At 41.2% G+C, this 21,923-nt stretch overlaps 1 protein-coding gene across 8 annotated transcripts in view; it reads left to right on the top strand.

Moving 5' to 3' along the window:
* tent4a (terminal nucleotidyltransferase 4A) overlaps positions 1-21,923 on the top strand; it is a 90,713-nt gene that overhangs the window by 55,723 nt on the left and 13,067 nt on the right. For all 8 annotated transcript variants that reach the window (XM_041184508.1, XM_041184506.1, XM_041184505.1 and 5 more), the window contains exons 4-9: positions 3,485-3,605; positions 3,691-3,798; positions 9,376-9,504; positions 9,652-9,865; positions 11,802-11,928; positions 12,008-12,111. In XM_041184508.1, coding sequence (XP_041040442.1) covers positions 3,485-3,605; positions 3,691-3,798; positions 9,376-9,504; positions 9,652-9,865; positions 11,802-11,928; positions 12,008-12,111 — 803 coding nt within the window. The remainder of the gene's footprint in view (positions 1-3,484; positions 3,606-3,690; positions 3,799-9,375; positions 9,505-9,651; positions 9,866-11,801; positions 11,929-12,007; positions 12,112-21,923) is intronic.

The raw sequence follows: 21,923 nt of genomic DNA, 5'->3' as shown, positions 1-21,923 counted from the left end.
GCCATTGAACATCAAGGGGCGATGGTTGGATTCTCTTTTGTTGGAGATGGTCATTGGCTGACACATGTGGCACAAATGTTACTTGCCACTTCTCAGCCCAAGCCTGGATATTGTCCAGGTCTTGCTGTATTTGGACCTGGACTGCTTCAGTATCTGAGGAGTCGCGAATGGTACTGTACATTGTGCAATCATTAGCGAACATCCCCATTTCTGACTTTATGATGGAAGGAAGGTCATTGATGAAGCAGCTGAAGGTGGTTGGGCCTATGACACTACCCTGCGAAACTCCTGCAGTGATGTCCTGGAGCTGAGTTGACTGACTCCCAACAACCGGAACCATCGTACTTTGTGCTAGGTATGACTCCAACAAGCGGAGAGTTTTCCCCCTGATTCCCATTGACTGCAGTTTTGCTAGGGTTCCTTGATGTCACAGTTGATTAAATGCAGCCTTGATGTCAAGGGCAGTCACACTCACCTTACCTCGGGAGTTCAGCTCTTTTGTCCATGTTTGAACCAAGACTGTAATGAGGTCAGGAATGGAGTGGCCCTGGCAGAACCCAAACTGGGCATCCAGTGAGCAGGTTATTGCTAAGCAAGTGTCGCTTGATAGCACTGTTGATGACCCCTTCCGTTACTTTACTGATGATGGAGAGTAGACTGATGGGGCGGTAATTGGCTGGGTTGGATTTGCCCTACTTTTTGTGTACAGGAAGTACTTGAGCAATTTTCCACATAGCTGGGTGGATACCAGTGTTGTAGCTGTACTGGACCAGCTCGGCCAGGGGCACAGCAAGTTCTGGAGCACAAGTCTTCAGTACTATTGCCGGAATGTTGTCAAGGCCCATAGCCTTTGCAGTATCCAGTACCTTCAGCTGTTTCTTGATATCAAGTGGAGTGAATCGAATTGGCTGAAGACTGGCACCTGTGATGCTGGGGACCTCCAGAGGAGGCAGAGATGGATCATCCACTCAGCACTTCTGGCTGAAAATTGTTGCGAATGCTTCAGCCTTATCTTTTGCACTGCTGTGCTGGGCTCCTCCATTATTGAGGATAAGGATATTTGTGGAGCCACCTCCTCCAATGAGTTGTTTAATTGTCCACCACCATTCATGACTGGATGTGGCAGGACTGCAGAGCTTAGATCTGATCCGTTGGTTGTGGGATCGCTTAGCTCTGTCTATCACTTGCTGTTTGGTGTGCAAGTAGTCCTGTTTTATAGCTTCACCATTAGATGTGCCAGGTGCTGCTCCTGGCTCGCCCTCCTGCACTCTTCATTGAACCAAGGTTGATCCTCTAGCTTGATGGTAATGGTAGAGTGGGGGACATGCCGGGCCATGAGGTTGCAGATTGTGTTGGAGTGCAATTCTGCTGCTGATGGTCCACAGCACCTCCATGAATGCCAAGTCTTGAGTTGCTAGGCCTATTCAAAATCTTTCCCATTTAGCACAGTGGTAGTGCCGCACAACACAATTTAATTCCAGATTTTATTTATTGAATTCAAATTCCACCATCTGCCGTGGTGGGTCCCCAGAGCCTTACCCTGGGTCTCTGGATTACTAGTCCAGCAACAATACCACTACACAATCACCTCTCCCTTGAGCGGGACAGGGCAGGGCAGGGTTTGCAACCCAAACTGGCACCCTAATGGGAGAGGGAGGCTGAATTCAGTGTCAGAAACTCTCTGAAATTATTGCACAGTTCAGGGTTTTGGCTCTCAACCATTTTGAGAACCAGATGTAGGAAATAGCTTTCAAGATATAGGCTAACAATGGTCCATCGTGTAAACTGGAGGGGAGAAGAAATAAGAAAATTGACCCCTGATCTTGTGTGAACAGATGTGTACACAGTAGTCTGATTTAGGCACAAGGGATTATGCCCCATAACAAGGGTGCTGAATGGGATGATGGTTGCCATAATGTGGGTAAGGTTGGTGATCTGCCAGGAGCTTGTCCAGGCCATCTTCCAAAAGTGGATTTCATCAGTATTTTCTAGAATAAGTTGCTTTTTGTCTAAAGCAGAGCCCTGAGTGGACTAATCCTTTTAATTAAGAAAGAAAGATTTGCATTTAAAGGCACTTTTCATGGCCACCAGATATCTCAAGGCACTTTATGGCCAATGAAGTACTTTTTGAAGTATAGTCACTGTTGTAAATAGTAAATACGGTAACTAATTTGCATTCAGCAAACTCCCACAAACAGCAGTGTGATGTGCTTTCCGTTATGTTGATTGAGGGATAAATTTGGCCAGGATACTTGGGATAACTCCCCACCTCTCTGAAATAGTGCATGGGATCTTTTATATCCACCTGAGCAGGCATGTGGGGCCTCTGTTTAATGTCTCATACGAAAGACGGATGAATTAAGGGATAAGGAGAATTGTAATTTGCCTTTTTAATTTTCTGTACAAATCTCTTGTCAAGTTGAGAAGGAGAATTCTCATCGTGCAGCGTGTGCTGTGAGCACTGATGAGCTTGAAAGAATCCTGTATAATGTAAATTACTGATTCCGTCAAATGACAGATCGGGCATTACCAATTGCAACACTTCTGGTTGATATATTTTTTGAGAGCCCCAGGCTGGAAGCTTTCAGCAGTTGATTGAACTGACGTGCTGAATTTGAGCAAAGCATCCACATTGAAAATGTGTAGTGCCAAATGGAACTCTTCAATTTACCTAAAGTTAGGACCACCATGTTGTACCCCTGATAGCCAGTTAGTGAAGAAAGAAACCAGAGCCAGTCTTGGAATAGATTTTATTCAGTAAAACATTACAGGTATGTATCTCCTGATTCCACTCTACTAATGTTAGCAGATCTCTTTTTACGTAGGCTCAAGGAACCATACAATCAATGCCCTCAACCTGTATGTTCTTAACTCCAATTGATACAGCAAAAAATTAGAATGGTGTTTTAATTGTATGAGCCCTCCTCGCATAGTTCAGATGGTGCAAGTTGAATGCCAACTGAGACTTCTCATTGCTGCTAACTCAGCTTATTACGCTGCAGCATGCAAGGCTAGGCAGCCCTCCATGTTGTTTTTCGTAAGGAGTGCCTGAGAGATGCAATCTTTTGCTCTTCAGGTTGTTCCAACATAGGATTTCTTATTTGGAGCTAGCTTCAAATCCAGTGCTGTTCCCATGAGCTCTTCAGACTTCAAACTGTTATTATTTAAAACTGCCACTTTCTGGCGTCCATTTTAATCTAATTTTGCAAAAGATCCATTTGATCTTAGGTGGGAGCAACAGATGAGAAGGCAAGAACAAATTTATTCGCAATAGTTTTAAGTTCAATGATTTTAATAAAATTGGATAATAGATGTAGGGACACATCTGCAACTAGGTATTTTTAACCAGTATTGATCAGGAAAAGAACTTTATCCATTTCTGAGCCTATGGTTTCCAGCTAACTGGTCTTGACAAAAATTAACTTTTTGACCTGCAACCTTTGAGCATTATGGTAATTATTTCATACTGTCTTTTGCTTCACAGTGATATAGACTTGGTAGTTTTTGGGAAATGGAAGAATCCACCTTTACAGCTTTTAGAGCAAGCACTACGAAGACGGAATATTGCTGAGCCGCATTCTATTAAAGTACTTGACAAAGCTACAGTAGGTTACTTGGGAGAATGTCTAATCTTTTTAGAACTATTTACTTTAATATGATACTTGATTGAAACATTTCTCAACTTTATAGGTACCAATTATAAAGCTGACTGACCAGGAGACAGAAGTCAAAGTAGACATCAGTTTTAATGTAGAAACTGGTGTGAAGGCAGCTCAATTTATCAAAGACTTTGTTAAGGTAAGTATGACAATTCTATTTTACACGTTTACTACACACGTGACAAAAATAGCGAGTGAGTGGTTCTCATCAGATTCATTTGCATTTGATAAGAAATTAGGCTGTGATTGAATAGAGTGGTTTTAATAGTGTTCTATTTGAGGTTTTATTTCCAGTGTAGCTGATGATATAAGTGCTAGCCCATTGTGGCACAGGTTTAGAATGACTATGCTTTTACGTTTTCAAATTTCAATAATTTCAGTAGCTAAAAATTTAAATGTCCATCAATTATGAAAATTGGTAATAGGGATTGTATGATTTATCATGATTTCTTGCCTCAATTAGTGAACATCAGTGTATATATAAACTGGCATCCTGACTCTTCAAATTATAATCATAAAATTTCAATACATTTGCCAGGTCAATTTACTTTTACATTATTACAATGTGGATGAAATCATGAATATAGTAAAGTGTTAGAGAGCATGAAAGCATTTATTATTCTCCGCATAGCATTCTCTTCAGCCAATAAATCTCACTAGAGACAGTTTACTTAGGGCAGTGCCCTTTGAAAGCATTATTCTTCTACATCATTTTATTGTATGACTTTCCCTTCCCACATATATTTATCCCATCCAGGTCAGATGCATATCTAATGTGACCTTTTTGTCTGTAGAAGTTCTTTATGTAAAGAAATTCAAGCATTCCAGGAAGAGACCTTTTCATCAATCCTTTTCTCTGCTTGGGTCTGCCAAATTCTAGCATTAAGTTTCTGGAAGGCCTTGATTTTGAGGCTTTGTTTTTACTGGCAAACTACAGTTTGGCTGTTTTTTTTTCACAGACTTCAATGAAAGACCAAGAATCACTAGCTGGTAACTGAATTGTCAAAAGGAGGGTTGCTCTGTTCACTAAATGTTCCAGGTGTTCTTGACCCCTTTGGTTTTATTTACCCTATTCTACTTTTTCATAATTTTAAACACATTGCATGATCTCTGTATAGAGTGCATTGTTCTAATGTAAGAAGATTAAATTTTTCATGTTTTCACACAGGAATCATCTGAGTGAATATATTGGGTCTCTAAAGCCTCAATATCCTTCCTAAAATAAGGAAACTAGTACAGCACAGTATCCTAACTGCAACCTTATTAAAGTTCATATTGTCTCATTATTACTTCACTTTTATACTCTATATTATATATATACATATATATATAGTAAAACCTAGGCTTTCTTTAACGATTAATCTATTTATGCTACTTTTTATGTTATATGAAGATTTTTCCCTCAAATCCCTTTAATATTCTGTGGCATTGCGTTTCCATTCAGAATACGTTTACAGCTTTTTTTGCTAAAATGTATATCTTGCAGTTGCCCACCTTGAATTAATCTGCCATTTTTTAGCCTCTTTTCCCCACCTTATCAATATTTCTTCGGTTTTCTAATCAACTATGCTTTCTATTTGGGTATCATTTTCAAAATTAAGACACCACCTTTTCTGGGCTTGCTATCCAAAATCCTTGATGTTCACAGTGAACAGAGGTGGCCACAGATCTAAGCCCTGTGGGTACGACTGCCCACTTCAAGTCACACTGAAAAGCTTAACTTAATTATTAGTGCTTCCTCCTTTTATGTAACCAATTTTTAATTGTTTGCTATCCACCCCTTAATTTCATACTCCTTAATCATCTTTAGTAATCTCTTTTTGTAGGAACTTGTCAAAGGCTTTCCTCAAGTTGATGTATAACATATCCACACCTCAAAGAATCCTGTAAAATTGTTCAAGTACAGGTCGAGTACCCTTTATCTGAAGCTCTCGGGTCAATCGGATTTCGGACTTCAGATAATTTCAGTTTTCGGGTGCAACATATAAATTTGCGATACAATAGGATAACTATAGTAGAAAATAAATAGAATGACTGGGAAAGTGAGATGTATCACAATAATAAATACAGGTACCTGTAATTTTCTTTTTGACATGTTCACCACAAAAATTGCAAGATAAACCTTGCAGACAAATTACTTGACTTTGTGCTAGAGATCGGCGGGGTTCAAAAAAAGTGCAGTTTTTGGATATGTTTGGTTTTTGGATTTATGGATAAAGGATACTCGACCTGTATTATTATTTTATGCTGGCTATTTTTAACTTTTTCTTATCTAGATCGTAGTAATTTTATATCTAGTATAAAAACGCTATATAAAAAAGAAAATAGCTTGAATTAATTCTGTCTCCCTTTTGGCCACTCCCCAGTCATCCAGCATACATTCGTACTCAATATAGCTCTGAAATATTTCTAGGTTAACAGTAGTTTCCTCCCATATCCTCCTTGAGATTCTAGGAAGCATCTTGTTTGGGGCCCTGGCCTAGCCTAAAGAACTTAATTAAAATTTTGCATTAACCAGGAAATCTTGATCAGGAGGTGGGTTTTAAGGATGCTTTAAGGAGGAAAAGAAGATAATCAGAGGTTTAGTGCAACAATTCCAGGGTCCAGATGGCTGAAGGCATGGCTCTGGGGTAACATGAAGGAAATTGGAGCTGTACAAGAGTCCAGAAGTGGAGGAATAAGGAGTTCTCAGCATGTTCTGCAACTGAGAAAGAAAGGGTTATACAGATATAGGGAGGGAGGAGATCATAAACGGATTTAAAAATAAGGATAAGAATTTTAAGTTTGGCTCCCTTTCACTTAATAGCTCAATGTAGGTAAGTGAGCACAGGCAGTAGGTGAGCAGGACTTGGTGTGGGATAAGAAAAGGGCAACAAAGTTTTGGATGAGTTCAGGTTTCTGAAAGGATGGGGTTTCAGCCAGGATATCATTGGAGTAGTTGAGACTGGAAGTTATTACAGCATGTTTGAAGGGTTCATCAGATAATGTCAGACCGGTGATGGAAGAATGTGATCATTGTGATAGAGATCAGAGGTCACATTGGAGCCCAAGGCTGCAAACAGTTTGGTTCAACTGGAGATATTGGCCTGAGGTGGGGGGGGGGGGGTGAAATTGGTGGGGAGGGAATGGAGTTTACGGCACAGGTTGAGGATGTTGGCTTTGGTCTGACAGAACTGAGGCAGTGGAGTGGTCAAGAGAAGCTTTTGAGCTTCTGGTGCCAGTATATATTATCGACTGTGGAAAAAGATCAGAAGTCAATCAAGAAGGACAAGGCAGGATCATCCAATAGAGTTACGGCCACATTTGTATGTTTGAGTCATGTTTCAGCACTGTCACGGGGTGGAATTCTGATTTTTCTTTTTCTAATTCGCTGTACAGCTCTTAGACTAGCAGTTCCATTGAGCACAATGAAGCTGATTTCTGTGTTAGTGAGCATACAAAGAACCTTGCCAGTAATAGATAAAAGCAAAATACTGCAGATGCTGAAAGTCTGAAATAAAAACAGAAAATGCTGGAAAAACTCAGGTCAGGCAGCATCTGTGGAGAGAGAGACAGAGTTAACATTTCAAGTCCTGAGCTAAAGAGAAGTAGAAATGTGTTGGATTTTATACTGTTTGAGGGGGTGGAGCAGGTGGAGCAAAGTAGAAGATCAGGGATAGGTGGGAGCTAAGGAGAAATTTGACGAAGATGCCATGGACAAAAGGAGTGTTAATGGTAGTGTTAGAGACTAAAGAAGGTGCTGATAGTGGCATAAAGGTATGATAGTAGAATGTGTTAATAGCAGAAAAGGATTAGTGCTCACTGAAAGCAGAATATACAAACAAGTGAAAGATGGGCCTGTGGTTGATGGTGGGGGAGGGCAGTGGTTTGGAAGTAAAAGGATTTTTTTTTCAAAAATTGAGTGGACAGGGTGTCATAGGGGAATGATCCCTATGGAATGCTGACGGGGGTGCATGAGGGGAAGATGTGTTTAGTGGTGGCATCATGCTGGAGTTGGTGAAAATGTTGAGGATGATCCTTTGAATGCAGAGGCTGGTGAGATGAAAAGTGAGGCCAAGGGGGACCCTATCCTGGCTCTGGGATGGTGGGGAAAGGCCGAGGGGAGAAGTGCGGGAGATGGGTCGTTGATGGTTGAGGGCCCTGTCAACCACTGGGGAGGGAGGGGGGTTCCCTTGATTAAGGTCCACACCTCCATCACCCTCAACTCCTCAATCCCTTCCTGTGCAATCGCAGAAAGTGCAGCACCTACCCCTTTACCCCCTCCATCCTAGGCCCCAAACACTCCTTTCAAGTGAAGCAGCACTTCACTTGGACCCCCTTGTTTGATCTACTGTATTTGCTGCTCCCAATGCAATCTCCTCTAAATTGCAGAGACTAAACGCAGACGAGGTGACTGCTTTGCAGAACACCTTCGATCAGTCTGCAAGCATGACCCAAACCTTCCTGTGGTTTGCCATTTCATCACACTATCTTGTTCTCATGCCCATATGTCTGTCCTTGGCCTGCTGCAATGTTCCAGTGAAGCCCAGTGCAAACTGCAGGAACAGCATCTCATCTTCTGATTAGGGACTTTACAGTCTTCCGGACTTAACATTGAGTTCAACAACTTCAGACCGTGAACTCTCTCCTCCATCTTTACCTGTGTTTTTAATCCAATTTTTATTCATTCATTTAAAATTTTAAAAATCTTTTTTCCCAACCACCACACATCTGTCATTTTTTTGCTTTCACAGAGCAATGACCCTTATTCTGCTATTAACACATTCTGCTGTCTTAGCTTTATGCCACTATCAGCACCTCCTTTAGTCTTTAACACTACCATTAACACTCCCTTTGTCCTGTGTCCATGATATCTTTGTCAAATTTCTCCTTGGCTCCCACCTATCCCTGACCTTCTATTTTGCTCCACCTGCTCCGCCCCCTCTTAAACAGTATAAAATGCAACACATTTCCACTTCTCTTCAGCTCTGAAGAAATTATACGGATTCGAAACATTAACTCTATATTTCTCTCTCCACAGATTCTGCTTGACCTGCTGAGTTTTTCCAGCTTTTTCTGTTTTTATTGCCAATAATAGATTTTGTCTGGCTTCCAAACATTTTCTTGGGCATCTTTGTTTCTCTTCTATTATATTCTTGGACAGAAATGCTATGTAAATATTCTGTCCTGTTTCAAGCAGTGTGGTCTGCAGCAAACTGACAGTAATCAGGTCCTGAGGTAGTAACTACTTCAATACTGAAAAACAAAAACTTTAAAACCTTAGAAAGTAATTTTGGAGGAGTTTGCAGAAGCTTTATTGAAATGGTGAAAATGGAGGGTATTTGCAATAAACGTTTCCATCAAGCACAGTCCTGTTTTTGAAACATTCTTCTGTTCTGATGTGCATTTTGCAGCTGTTGACTGTTAGGATACGGTTAATGCAATTCCACAGTTTTGTTGACTTCTCCATTCCCATCAACCTTTTTTCAATGCTTTCCCTACTTTTTTGTTGGACACCATCCGTTATAAGGTGGTACCACTATAGGTAACGAACATTCTGTTACTGAGTTCATGCTGTTCTGGTATTTTCTGCTCCACAAGTCAAATGTCAGTAATATGAGCAGAGTTTCGTGACACTATAAATCAGTTGTACGTTCTGATTCAGGTTGCTTTAATGACTCAAAAGTATTCCTGGTCTCAAATTGAGAATTAATGCAAATATGTTTTTTCTTCACAGGGTTATCCAGTATTGCCTTACTTAATACTGGTCTTAAAACAATTTCTTCTTCAGAGGGATTTGAATGAAGTCTTTACTGGAGGAATTAGTTCTTACAGCCTTATTTTGATGGCTATTAGTTTCCTACAGGTAAAAAGCTCATTACCTTCAATGTAAGGTTATGTGTTAAAACTGTCTTTTCTTGGGACTGCACTGAGCAATATATGAAAATTGCTGAACTAGTTTTGCAAAGATTAATGACTTCAAGCTGAACCTTGAATCTTTTGAATATTACAGTTGCATCCGAGGATTGATGCTAGAAGGCCTAGTGTAAATCTTGGAGTTCTACTGGTAGAATTCTTTGAACTATATGGGAGACATTTTAATTACTTGAAAACTGGTATCAGGATAAGAAGTGGAGGTGCTTATGTTGCCAAAGATGAAATCATGAAGAACATGACCAATGGATATAGACCATCTATGTTATGCATTGAAGATCCTCTGGTTCCAGGTAATTCTACAAATTGATTTCAAACAATGCATTGTTTTTTATATGCCTTGCAAACTCTGGTTTCTTCCCCTTCCCGTTGCATTTCCTAATCTAAAGGATCAGCGCTGGTTATCTACAGCACTATGCTGCTTGTTTGATACTTTAATGTTTAAAAACAAATAACTTAATTTCATGACCATATCAGAGAACGGATCATACCTAAGAACAAGAGAAAAGTACAGGGCAGTACTTTTTGAGGGGAGAGGAGGTATGTTGATTTGTAAGCAAAGATGTTTCTACAGTATTTTCCTCCTGTCGGAATATTCTAATAACCTTATTTTGGTCGCGGAAAGAAAGTAATTGTATTTATAAAATATCTTTTGTATTCTTGAGACATCATAAAGCCTTTCGCAACCAATAAATTATTTTTGAAATGTAATCACTTGTTTTGGAGGTAAATGTGACAGTCAGTTGCACACAGCAAAGCTCACAAACAGCCAAGTGATAAAAGATGAGTAAATTGGTTTTGGTGGCGGTGATTGAGGGCAAAATATCCTTTGAAAGTTGCCATGGAATCCTCTTGCGAAAGTTGATTTATCTATGCTGTACAGATGTTCTTAAGTAACAGCCACATATGCTTATCCTTTTCCACTTTCAACTGACAAGCATTTTTCATCGAATAGCAATTATTATTTTACTGGAGAATGATAGGATGACTGCTTATGGCAGGTAAGCCATTACACAACTTGGATTTAATCTTATTTGAAAGAAATTTTGCCTGCAATTCCTATCCTCCCTTTAGTCCATTTCTTCTTTCTAACCTACTGTGGCATGCAACTGCACTCCAGTTTGCTATACTAAGGGAGAAACATCCGCCCAAGGAAATTAGCCTGTGGATTGCCTGAAATTGGTCCTTCGGCCTCTACCATGAAACCAGGAAGCTGCATTTGCTACTTGGTTGGTCCAGGCTGAGTACAAATTGAAAAACTTGGATGCAGTAATGGCAATATGTTCTGGTGGGAATGGGAAGATGAATTGGGGAAGGGGAAGGAGGGTGGGCATGTATGGGCCAGTAGCAATGAGTATTGCTGTGGATTCAAAGAAAATATTACAACTCCACATTAAGGTAAGTGGGGAGAAATGGTTTACTTAGCTATTCTCCGGCACCCTCAAGTATTCCATTTAAAGGTCTGCTGCTTAGCCATTGTAGACCAGAAGAACTAGTCAGACCTTGCACAGACTCTGCCTAGTTCTTGGCTAATTTCAGATTGGGATGCTAAAATATGCATATGCCCTGATTTGTCTCTGCCTATAAATATGCCCGATCCAGAATTATCTGTTCGGCCCACCTCAGAAATAAATCAGACACAATGTCAACAAATTGGTAAGCTTTACATCCGAATAAACGGATGCAACTTATGCCAATTTCTATCCAGTTGCTTTTTATTGATCTTGCTATACAGCTCTTGAGACAGATTACAAGGAAGATTATACCTTTTTTGGTAAAGGTAACTAAGTTGCTGTTTTTAGAAATACTGATGGGGAATTTTTAAATGTTCAGTTATCGTTCAATCCTCCTGATGGTGCTGTTAGTAAGTGTTTTGAGAGTATGCTTTATCCTTCCTTCACTCCGTCTGAAGTAATTTGTAATGAAATGATGCATCTTGACTGTGTTGTATGCTTAGGAAATATACAGCTGTGATTTGATTAATCCATTTGATATAATAGATTTTGTAAAATAAATTTTGAAATTGGACAGTTTGATCAAGTGCCAGCATTTGCAAACTTTAAGGATGTCAATTGACCCTGAAACTATCAACGTTATTCAGAGTTGTAAAGATTGTTTTGTGCTCATTTTTGCTGTCACAAGTCTTGTGTGTTCAAAAGCTTTGTATTTATTGTTAAAAACTGATGATTGGGTTAGCAAAGAGTGTTGAATTATATTGTTTCCTGCTAGGAAATGATGTGGGGAGGAGTTCATATGGAGCCATGCAAGTCAAACAGGTCTTCGACTATGCATACATTGTCCTTAGCCATGCTGTGTCACCGCTGGCAAGATCTTATCCAAACAGAGATTCTGAGAGGTAGGATATTGCAGCACTGAATTAGATAATGAAGCATTTCTCATTGACTATAATTTAAATGTAATTCATTTTGTTTCAGCACTCTTGGACGAATAATCAAAGTGACCCAAGAGGTAATAGATTACCGGGAGTGGATCAGGAAGAAATGGGGTGCAGGAAAAATCCTTGGATCACCTGAATGTGGTTAGTAATGTTTTCGAGTGTTAAATCTAAATAAACCAAGCGTAAGTCACAGTCTTTTGCAACCTAATGGTAAGGTAAACATGCTACTGAGCCTTTTACATTTCTGACTGGCTAACTCACAAAGTGAATCTTTCTCCTCATCTCATATGATCTGCCTACACTGGGCTGTCAGTCTACCTTGCTGCAATTATTTTTGCTTTTATTACTGCATTTAATAGTTATGCACGTATTTTTGTATTTTAAATGCCTACAGCCTCATCCACTAAACCTACTGTGTTCTATAAGCATTTTTCAGTTTTAGCTTTTCTAAGCTGGCTTTTAATTTCTGTTATTTTGGGAACCGAAAATGAGCAAATTTTGAGATTGTGTGCTGAAATGTAGTCCAGTGTGCCGAAAGCTATAGTTCTGAACATTTTCCTTAGAATCCTATGGCAATTATTAGAATTAAGAGACAAAGATGCACAATGCTTGACAGTGTGGAGCGTAGAGTGATCATGAAAAGAGTGCTTTGTTTACACTGCTAAAGTTGGGAATCTGGGGAGGCAATGGCGTAGTGGCATTGTTGCTGGACTAGTAATCCAGAGTCCTGGTAATGCCCTGGGGACCCAGGTTTGAATTCCGTCACGGCAGATGGTGGAATTTGAATTCAATAAAAATCTGGAATTAAAAACCTAACGATGACCATGGAACCATTGTCGATTGTTGTAAAAACTCATCTGGTTCACTAATGTCCTTTAGGGAAGGAAATCTGTCGTCCTTACCGCAGCAGTGAGGTTGACTCTTACATGCCCTCTGAAATGGCCTAGCAAACCACTCAGTTCAAACAAACCACTACAAAGTCACAAAAAAGGAATGAAACCAGACAGACCACCCGGAAACAACAATGGCAACCTCGGCCCTGTCGACCCTGCAGAGTTGTCCTTACTAACATCTGGGTGCCAATGCCAAAATTCGGGGAGCTGTCTCACAGACTGGTCAAGCAATAGCCTGACATAGTCATCCTCACGGAATCATACCTTACAGATAATGTCCCAGACACCACCATCACCATCCCTGGGCATGTCCTGTCCCACTGGCAGGACAGACCCAGCAGGGGTGGTGGCACAGTGTATACAGTCGGGAGGGAGTTGTCCTGGGAGTCCTCAACATCGACTATGGACCCCATGAAGTTTCATGGCATCAGATCAAACATGGGCAAGGAAACCTCCAGCTGATTACCATGTACCATCCTTGTTCAGCTAATGCATCACTGCTCCCCACGTTGAACATCACTTGGAGGAAGCACTGAGGGTCGCAAGGGCGCAGAATGTACTCTTGTTGGGGGACTTCAATGTCCACCAAGAGTGGCTCGGTAGCACTTCTACTGACCGAGCTGGCCAAGTCCTAAAGGATATAGCTGCCAGACTGGGTCTGTGGCAGGTGGTGAGGGAACCAACAAGAGGGAAGAACACCAATCTGCTGCAGACGCATCTGTTCATGATAATATTAGTAGGAGTAACCACCGCACAGTCATTTTGGAGACGAAGACCTGCCTTCACATTGAGGATACACTCCATCGTGTTGTATGGCACTACCACTGTGCTAAATGGGATAGATTTTGAACAGATCGAGCAACTCAAGACTGGGCATCCATGGAGGCGCTGTGGGCCTTCAGCAGCAGCAGAATTGTATTTGGACATAATCTGTAACCTCGTGGCCCAGCATATGCCCCATTCTACCATCACCATCAAGCCACGGGATCAACCCTGGTTCATTGAAGAGTGCAGGACAGCATGCCAGGAGCAGCATCAGGCACACCTAAAAAATGAGGTGTCAATCTGGTGAAGCTATAACACAGGACTACTTGCGTGTCAAACAACATAAGCAGCAAGTGGTGGACGGGGCTAAGCAATCCCACAACCAGTGGATCAGATCTAAGCTCTGCAGTCCTGCCACATCCAGTCGTGAATGGTGGTGGACAATTAAACAATTCACTGGAGGAGGCGGCTTCACAAATATCCCCATCTTCAATGATGGAGGAGCCCAGCATAGCAGTATAAAGGATAAAGCTGAAGCATTCGCAACAACCTCCAACCAGAAGTGCCAAATGGATGATCCATCTCGGCCTCCTCTGGAGGTCCCCAGCATCATAATGCCAGTTGACAGCCAATTTGATTCACTCCACGTGATATCAAGAAACTGCTGAAGGGACTGGCTACTGCAAAGGTTATGGGACCTGACTGTATTCCGGCAATAGTACTCGACTTGTGCTCCAGAAAGTGCCACACCCCAAGCCAAGCTGTTCCAGTACAGCTATAACCTGGCTATGTGGAAAAATTGCTCAGCTATGTCCTGTACGCACAAAGCAGGACAAATCCAACCCTACCAATTACCACTCCATCAGCCTTCTCTCCATCGTTAAAGTAATGGAAAGGATCATCAACAATGCTATCAAGCGACGCTTGCTTAGCAATTACCTGCTCTTGACGCCCAGTTTGGGTTCTGCCAGGGCCACTCAGCTCCTTACCTCTTTACAGCCTTGGTTCGAACATGGACAAAAGAGCTGAACTCCCGAGGTGAGGTGAATGTGACTGCCTTTGACATCAACGCTGCATTTGATCAAGTGTGGCAGCAAGGAGCCCTACCAAAACTGGAGTCAATGGTTATCGGTGGGGGGAGCTCTCCACTGGTTGGAGTCACACCTAGCATAAAGGAAGATGCGCGTGGTTGTTGGAGGTCAGTCATCTCAGCCCCAGGACATCAATGCGAGTTCCTCAGGGTAGTGTCCTTGGCCCAATCATCTTCAGCTGCTTCATCAATGACCTACATACTTTCCATCATAAGGTCAGAAGTGGGGATGTTTGCTGTTGACTGCACAATGTTCTTCACCATTTGCGGTGACTCAAGGATTGAAGCAGTCCATGTCCAAATGCAGCAAGATCTGGACAGTATCCAGGCTTGGAATGTCAACTGGCAAGTAACATTCGTGCCATACAAGTGCCATGCAATGACCATCTTCAACAAGAGAGAATCTAACCATTACACCCTGATGTTCAATGGCATTACCATCACTTAATCCCCCACTATCAACATCCTGGGAGGGGGTCATCATTGACCAGATACCGAACTGGACTAGCTATATAAATATGCCACAAGAGCAGGTCAGAGGCTAGGAGTCCTGCGGCGAGTAACTCGCCTCCTGACTCCACAAAGCCTGTCCACCATCTACAAGGCACAAGTCAGGAGTGTGATGGATTGCTTCCCACATGCCTAGATGAGTGCAGCTTCCACAACACTCAAGAGGCTTATCATTGACCAGGCCAAAGCAGCCTGCTTGATTGGCACCAAATCCACAAACATTCATTCCCTCCACCACCGATGCAGAGTAGCAGCAGTGTGTACCATCTACAAGATGCACTGCAAGAATTCACCAAGGCTCCTTAGACAGGACCTTCCAAACCCACGACCACTACTATCTTGAAGGACAAGGGCAGCAGATCAATGGGAACACCCCCACCTGGAAGTTCCCTTCCAAGCCTCTCTCCATCCTGACTTGGAAATATATCGCTGTTCCTTCACTGTCACTGGGTCAAAACCCTGAAACTCCCCTTCTAACAGCTCTGTGGATGTACCTACACCACAGGGACTGCAGCGGATCACGAAGGCAGCTCACCACCACCTTCTCGAGGGCATTTAGGGATGGGCAATAAATGCTGGCCCATCCAGTGAAGCCCACATCCTGTGAATGAATAAGAAAAAAAAGATATGAGGATCTCTGCAGGAGATGATCTGAGCAGGGGTGGAGATAGGTGATGGTATTGAGGTGGAAACGAGCAATCTTTGTGATGGAGAGGACATCAGAACCTCACTAAGGGTGAAGTAGGACTCAATGGTTGCAAAGGGTTGAGCTTAGCCACTTCTCAAGGAGAGGGATGGAGTTGGTAGCAAAAACCGAGAGCAATGGCTCAGGCCTTCCCAGTATTTAATTGGCAGAAATTTCTACACACCCATTATTGGATTCTGGACAAGCAGTATGACAAATCAGCGGCACTGGGGAGGTTAAGTGATGGTGGTGAGGCAGAGCTGGGTGTTAGCAGCGTATTTTTGGAGCCTAACATTGTGTTTTTGGATAATGGTGCTGAGTGGCAGCACCTATATGAGAAATAAGAGGGGACCGAGGATAGATTCTTGGGTGGTGTGGGATCCGGGGGTTGGGTGATGGAGCAGAAGACAAGCTATTTCAGGTGAATCTCTGTTTGTGACTGCATAGATAGAAATGAACCCAAGACATGCATATTTCCTCCAGCTGTAGTTCTTACCTCTTGTACTACAGTTGTACTCTGATCCATTTAAACTTTTAATGGTAAAATAATCGTGATACAGAATTTTTAATGGATCATTCTTAGACTTTTTCCCATGACCAGCCATTTAGTTAACCAGTTAACCAAATCACAAAAAGGCAAATTATTGACCTGTTTAAGAAATTGGCTGAACGCAGGAGATACAGTAAGGAAATGGGGCCTTGAATATTTATTAATGACTTAGAAAATAGGATAGAGAGCTGCATATCCAAATTTGTGGAGGCCAATATAAGCGGTGTTGTTGGAAGTGCAAAATGACAAAGTTACTGATTAAGTGAATGGATAAAACTGTAGCAACTGAAAGTCAGTGTAGGCAAATGTGAAGTCATCTACTTTGGACCTAAAAGGTATATTTTCTTAAAAACGCAAGACTAGAAACAATAGTTCCTGAGAAACCTGGGGCTGCATGTACGCGGATCACTAAAATGCATTAACAGGTACAGAAAATAATCAAAAAGGCTAAAGCAATTCTGGCTTTTATATCTGGAGGACTAGAATACAAGTTATGATACAGATATGCAAAGCCCAGGTGGAACAACACCAAGGACAAATGAAAGGGAAGGAGTAGAGTACCAGTCAGAAATTGTGCTTGGGAACTGAGTAAATTGAAAACTAAAAGATGGAAAGTAATTCAACCAGGAAAGAGAAATGAGAACGGTGGGAGCAAAACATGAGAACATAAGGACAAATGAGGGTGTTTGGCCCAAATAAGTGTTCTTTCTATAAACGCATGAAGGATGAGGAACAAATGGAATGAATTGCAAGCGTAAATTCAACTTGGAAAGTACGACATTACTGAGACATGGTTGCAAAACTTTCAGGAATAGGAACTAAATATTCCAGGCTATAAGGCCTACAGGAAAGATAGGAAAAATGGTGTACGGCGGCGGGGGAACTAACCTTAGTGATTAAGATTGAAAACAGTTCAATGACCAAAACATTTGTAATGAAGGTTAATCGGGAATTGCAGCCTTGATGGGTATAATTAAGAACTAGAAAAGGATTTGAAACTGTTGTGGGAATGGTATATCATCCCCTCCCCTCACGTAGAAAAAAATAGCAGTTTTAATCAAAGATTTTAACTTTCATATAGTTTGAGATAAGCACATGTCGGAAAGATGGTAAGTATATTCAGTGTATTCAGGACAGTGTTCTGCAACAATATGTCTGGCAACCAATGGGGTGGGCAGGGATTGGGCAGGTCATTTCTGATTTAACGAGCCAGATTTACTAAACAATGTAATGGTGCGAGAATATTTATCTGATAGCAATCATAACTTGATTGAATTCGACATGATGTTTGAAAGGGAGAAACATGGAGCAATTATTAAGGTTCTAGATTTCAGTGAGGCTGACTTCAATGTTGATGAGGCAGAGACTTTCAACAGTAAACTGGGCAAACCTGCCAATAAGTAAAAAGACAGCTCAGTGGGAGCCATGAACAGCTAAAGAAACGAGACAACATAAAACAAAAAGAAAAAGCATACCAAAATAGCACACGTCCTGGCAAATGGCAAATACTGCTTTAACTTTAATCACTAAGGTTACTCTTCTCCCTCGATCATTTTCCATATCTTTCCTGTAGACCTTGCAACCTAGTCTATTTAGTTCCCAGTTCTGACCATTTGTAGCCATATCCCAGTCATAAACTTAAATTTGGACTTGCACCTGCAATTCATTCAGTTTGCTCTTTCAGCTCTGTGCCAAGAATGCTTATTTGGGCCACATGCCCTACATATTAGATTTAGTAATGAGCCAAATTTGGTTAACAGCCTAACAAGTGTGAACATTTATCTAATAGAGATCATAATATGATTGAGTTCTTTTGTGTAATTTTTGAAAGCGAGGAATGTGAAACAGTTACTAAGATTCTAGATTTATGCAAGACAGGCTTAAATACAATGAAACAAACTGTCTGTAATAAACTGGAAAAGTCTGTTAATTGGTATTACGACAGAAGATTAGTGGGGGGTATTAAGAATTTAATGCAATATCAGAACCAATTTATATCCCTAAGGAACAAGGGCAGTACTTGCCAAAGAAAACAGCCATTGACAACTGAAGGGGTAAGAGATCCAATAAAATTAAAAGAAGCATGCAAAAATGCAAAAATAAAAAGCTGATCCTGGTGAATGAGAGAGAGATAAACTTGCAAGGGATATCAAAATCAACACATATTTTTCTAATGTCATTATTAAAAAAAGGTTTGGCAGGAGCACTGTAGACCCCTTTGTAAATTTATGATGGTAATGTTGATGAAAATAAGAAAATGATGAACATATTGAATAATTACTTTCTGTCAGTAGAGGAAGAAGTTAGCATGCTGGACATGCCAAGAAAACTAATATTGAATTAAGGGGCATGGACTCGTCAAAGTTGATGTCTGTATCATAACAGTAATGAAGGAAATAATGGGACTAAACAGTAACAAATCCCCAGGAACATATGTTTCCATCCTACTGTTTTAAAGAAAGTAGGTGAGAACATTGCAGATGCTTTAACCGCTATCTTCCAAGGTTCTCTGGATTTGGAAACCATTCCTTTAGATTTGAAAATTGCACATATCACTTGACTAACTAAGAAAGGTGAGAGGGAATCCTTGGAATTAAACCAATTTGCCTAACACCTATTGTTGGGAAACTACTAGAGCTTATAATTAAGGATAGAGTCACTGAACACCTTGAAATTTTTCAACTGATCAGAGAAAGGGAGCATGGATTTCGTAAAGGATAGGTCATGTCTGACAATTGATAGAATTTTTTAAAGAAGTGACTAAAGTAGTGGAGTGGGGAATGTCTGTGGATGTTGTTTTTATGGACTTCTAGCAGACATTTGATAAAGTCTCTCATAAGAGACAGCTAAAGTTGAAGCTCATGGAATTGAAGGCAAATTATTATATGACCTGGTTAAGAAATTGGCTGAGTGGCAGGCGACAGGGAATAAAGGTAGTTGGCATGCACATTAATTTTGGCAAGAAGTGACTAGTGATGTCCCAGAAAGATCTGTGTTTGGGGCCTCATGTATTCATTGTGTTTATTAATGACTGAATTGATGGGATAGAAAGACACGCATCCAAGTTTGCTGATGATGCAAAGATAGATTGCATTGTAAACAGTGGCGATGGAAGCATAAAATTGCAAAGAGATATAAATAGAAAAAGTGAATGGGCAAAACGGGTCGATGGATTTCAGTTTATGCAAAAGCGAAGTCATCTACTTGGTGCCAAAAAGAATATAACCAAGGTGCTTTCTAAAGGGTGAAAAGCTAGAAACTGATGTCCAAAGAGACTTGAGGCCATGTAGATAGATTGTGAAAATGTCATGGACAAGGACAGAAAATAATTGAAAGGTTAATGGAATGCTGACCTTCATTTCTAGAGGATTAGAATACAAAGGGGTCGAAGTTGTGCTCAAGCTGTACATTACATAAAGAGCACACCTGCAGTACTATGAGCAGTTCTGGGCACCGCACCTTAATGTTATATTTGCCCTGATGAAAGTGCACCATAGATTTATCAGAATAAGTCCTGGACTCCAAGGTTGAATTATGAGGGTGAGGTTAAATTCCCTGGAATTTAGAAGGTTAAGGGGTGATTGATCGGTTTTGGAAATGTTATGGGGAATAGAGAGGGAGATGGAGAGAAACAATTTCTGTTAGTTGGGGAGTCTAAGGCTGGAGGGCACGAAAGTAAAATTCTCTGGTTGGTGCACATCTGAAATAAAAACTGAAAATATCAGGAATACTCATAAGTCAGGCAACATGTGTGGAGAGAGAAAAGGTTGATGTTTCAGGTTGATCTTTTGTCTGAACTGGGAAAGGTTAGTGATGTACTAGGTTTTAAACAAGTATAGAGGGAGGGAAAGGATGGGTGGGAGAACAAAAACAAGTGCCTATGGTAGGGTGTAAGGCATGAGAGATTAAATGACCTGGGGTAATTGTGCAAGGCAAGAGCAGATGATAATTAAACAAGTGAAGAACAAAAGGGGCTAGTATAGGTATACGTGGAAAAAGCCATGGAATCATCACTAACAGCTGCCACCTGGAAAAGATAGGGGCAAGAGGTTATGATCTGGAATTGTTGAACTTGTTGTGTACGAATGCTGTCAAGTGCCTAATTGAAAGATGATGTGCTGTTCCTCGAGTTTGATTTGAACTTCATTGGAGTTTGAGGACTGAGAGACTAGAGTTGGGAGTAGATTAGAGAATTAAGATGGCAGGCGACTGGAAGCTGGAGGTCACGTTTGACAGATTGGTCACTGCTCCATTACAACCTTCTAGACTCAACATTGAGTTCAACAATTTTAGATAATTACCCCATTTATCTGGGCAGTAACAGTTGTATTGATTCTGCTGTTCACATTCAACATTCTCTAGATCCCTCTTGTTTCTTGTCCCATTACCAATCATCTCTTTAGTTATTTAATCTCTTTAGCCTTGCATCACATCCCAGAACTTCCCTTTTGTTCTTTTATCCCTCAGTTGGACAAGACCAAACGCCATTGTCTTCACTAACTTCATACCTTTGCCATCAATTTCCATTCCCTTCCTGGCTAATAACTCTTTGCATAAAATTGTTTGCAACCTGGGTGTTCTATTTGAAACAGAACTAAGCTTCCAGCCACAGAAACTGTCCACTGCTAGCTCTGTAACACCATGTGTCTCAGCCTATCCTCCACCAAAACTCTCATCTGTGCCTTGTCATTTAGTCTTAGGAACATAAAAAATAGGAGCAGGAATACGTCATTTGGCCCTACAAGCCTGCTCTGCCATTCAACATGATCGTGGCTGATCCTCTATCTCAACGCCGTACTCCTGCATTCTCTCCATACCCCTTGATGTCTTTAGAGATCAGAAATCTATTTCCTCCTTGAATATATTCACTGACAATCTCCGCAGCTTTCTGTGGTAGAGAATTTCATAGGTTCACCGCTCTCTGAGCGAAGAGGTTTCTCCTCCTCTCAGTCCTAAATGGTCTCCCCATATCCTGAGACTGTGATCCCTTGTTCTAGACCCCCCCAGCCAGAGGAAATATCATCCGTGCATCCAGTCTGTCCCTGTCAGAATTTTATATGTTTCAATGAGATCTCCTCTCCTTCTTCTAAACTCCATTGGATACAGGCCTAGTCAGGGCAATCTCTCCTCATACGACAATTCTGCCATCCCAGGAATCAGTCTGGTGAACCTTCGCTGCACTCCCTCTGTGGCAAGTATATCCGTTCTTGGGTAAGGAGACCAAAACTGCGTACACTACTCTGGGTGTGGTCTCACCAAGGTCTTGCAGTAAGACATCCTTGCTCCTGTTCTCAAGTCCTCTTGCAATGAAAGCCAACAGACCATTTGCCTTCTTAACTGCTTGCTGCACCTGCATGCTTCCATCAGTGATTTGTATACAAGGACACTCAGGTCCCTTTGTACATCAATATTTCCCAATCTATCACCATTTAAATAATACCCAGCCATTCTGTTTTTCCT

Source organism: Carcharodon carcharias, chromosome 3 (genome assembly GCF_017639515.1).
Source record: "Carcharodon carcharias isolate sCarCar2 chromosome 3, sCarCar2.pri, whole genome shotgun sequence".
Classification (NCBI taxonomy): domain Eukaryota; kingdom Metazoa; phylum Chordata; class Chondrichthyes; order Lamniformes; family Lamnidae; genus Carcharodon; species Carcharodon carcharias.
The sequence above is the reverse complement of the archived record's forward strand: the minus strand, read 5'-3'. Positions and strand labels throughout refer to the sequence as shown.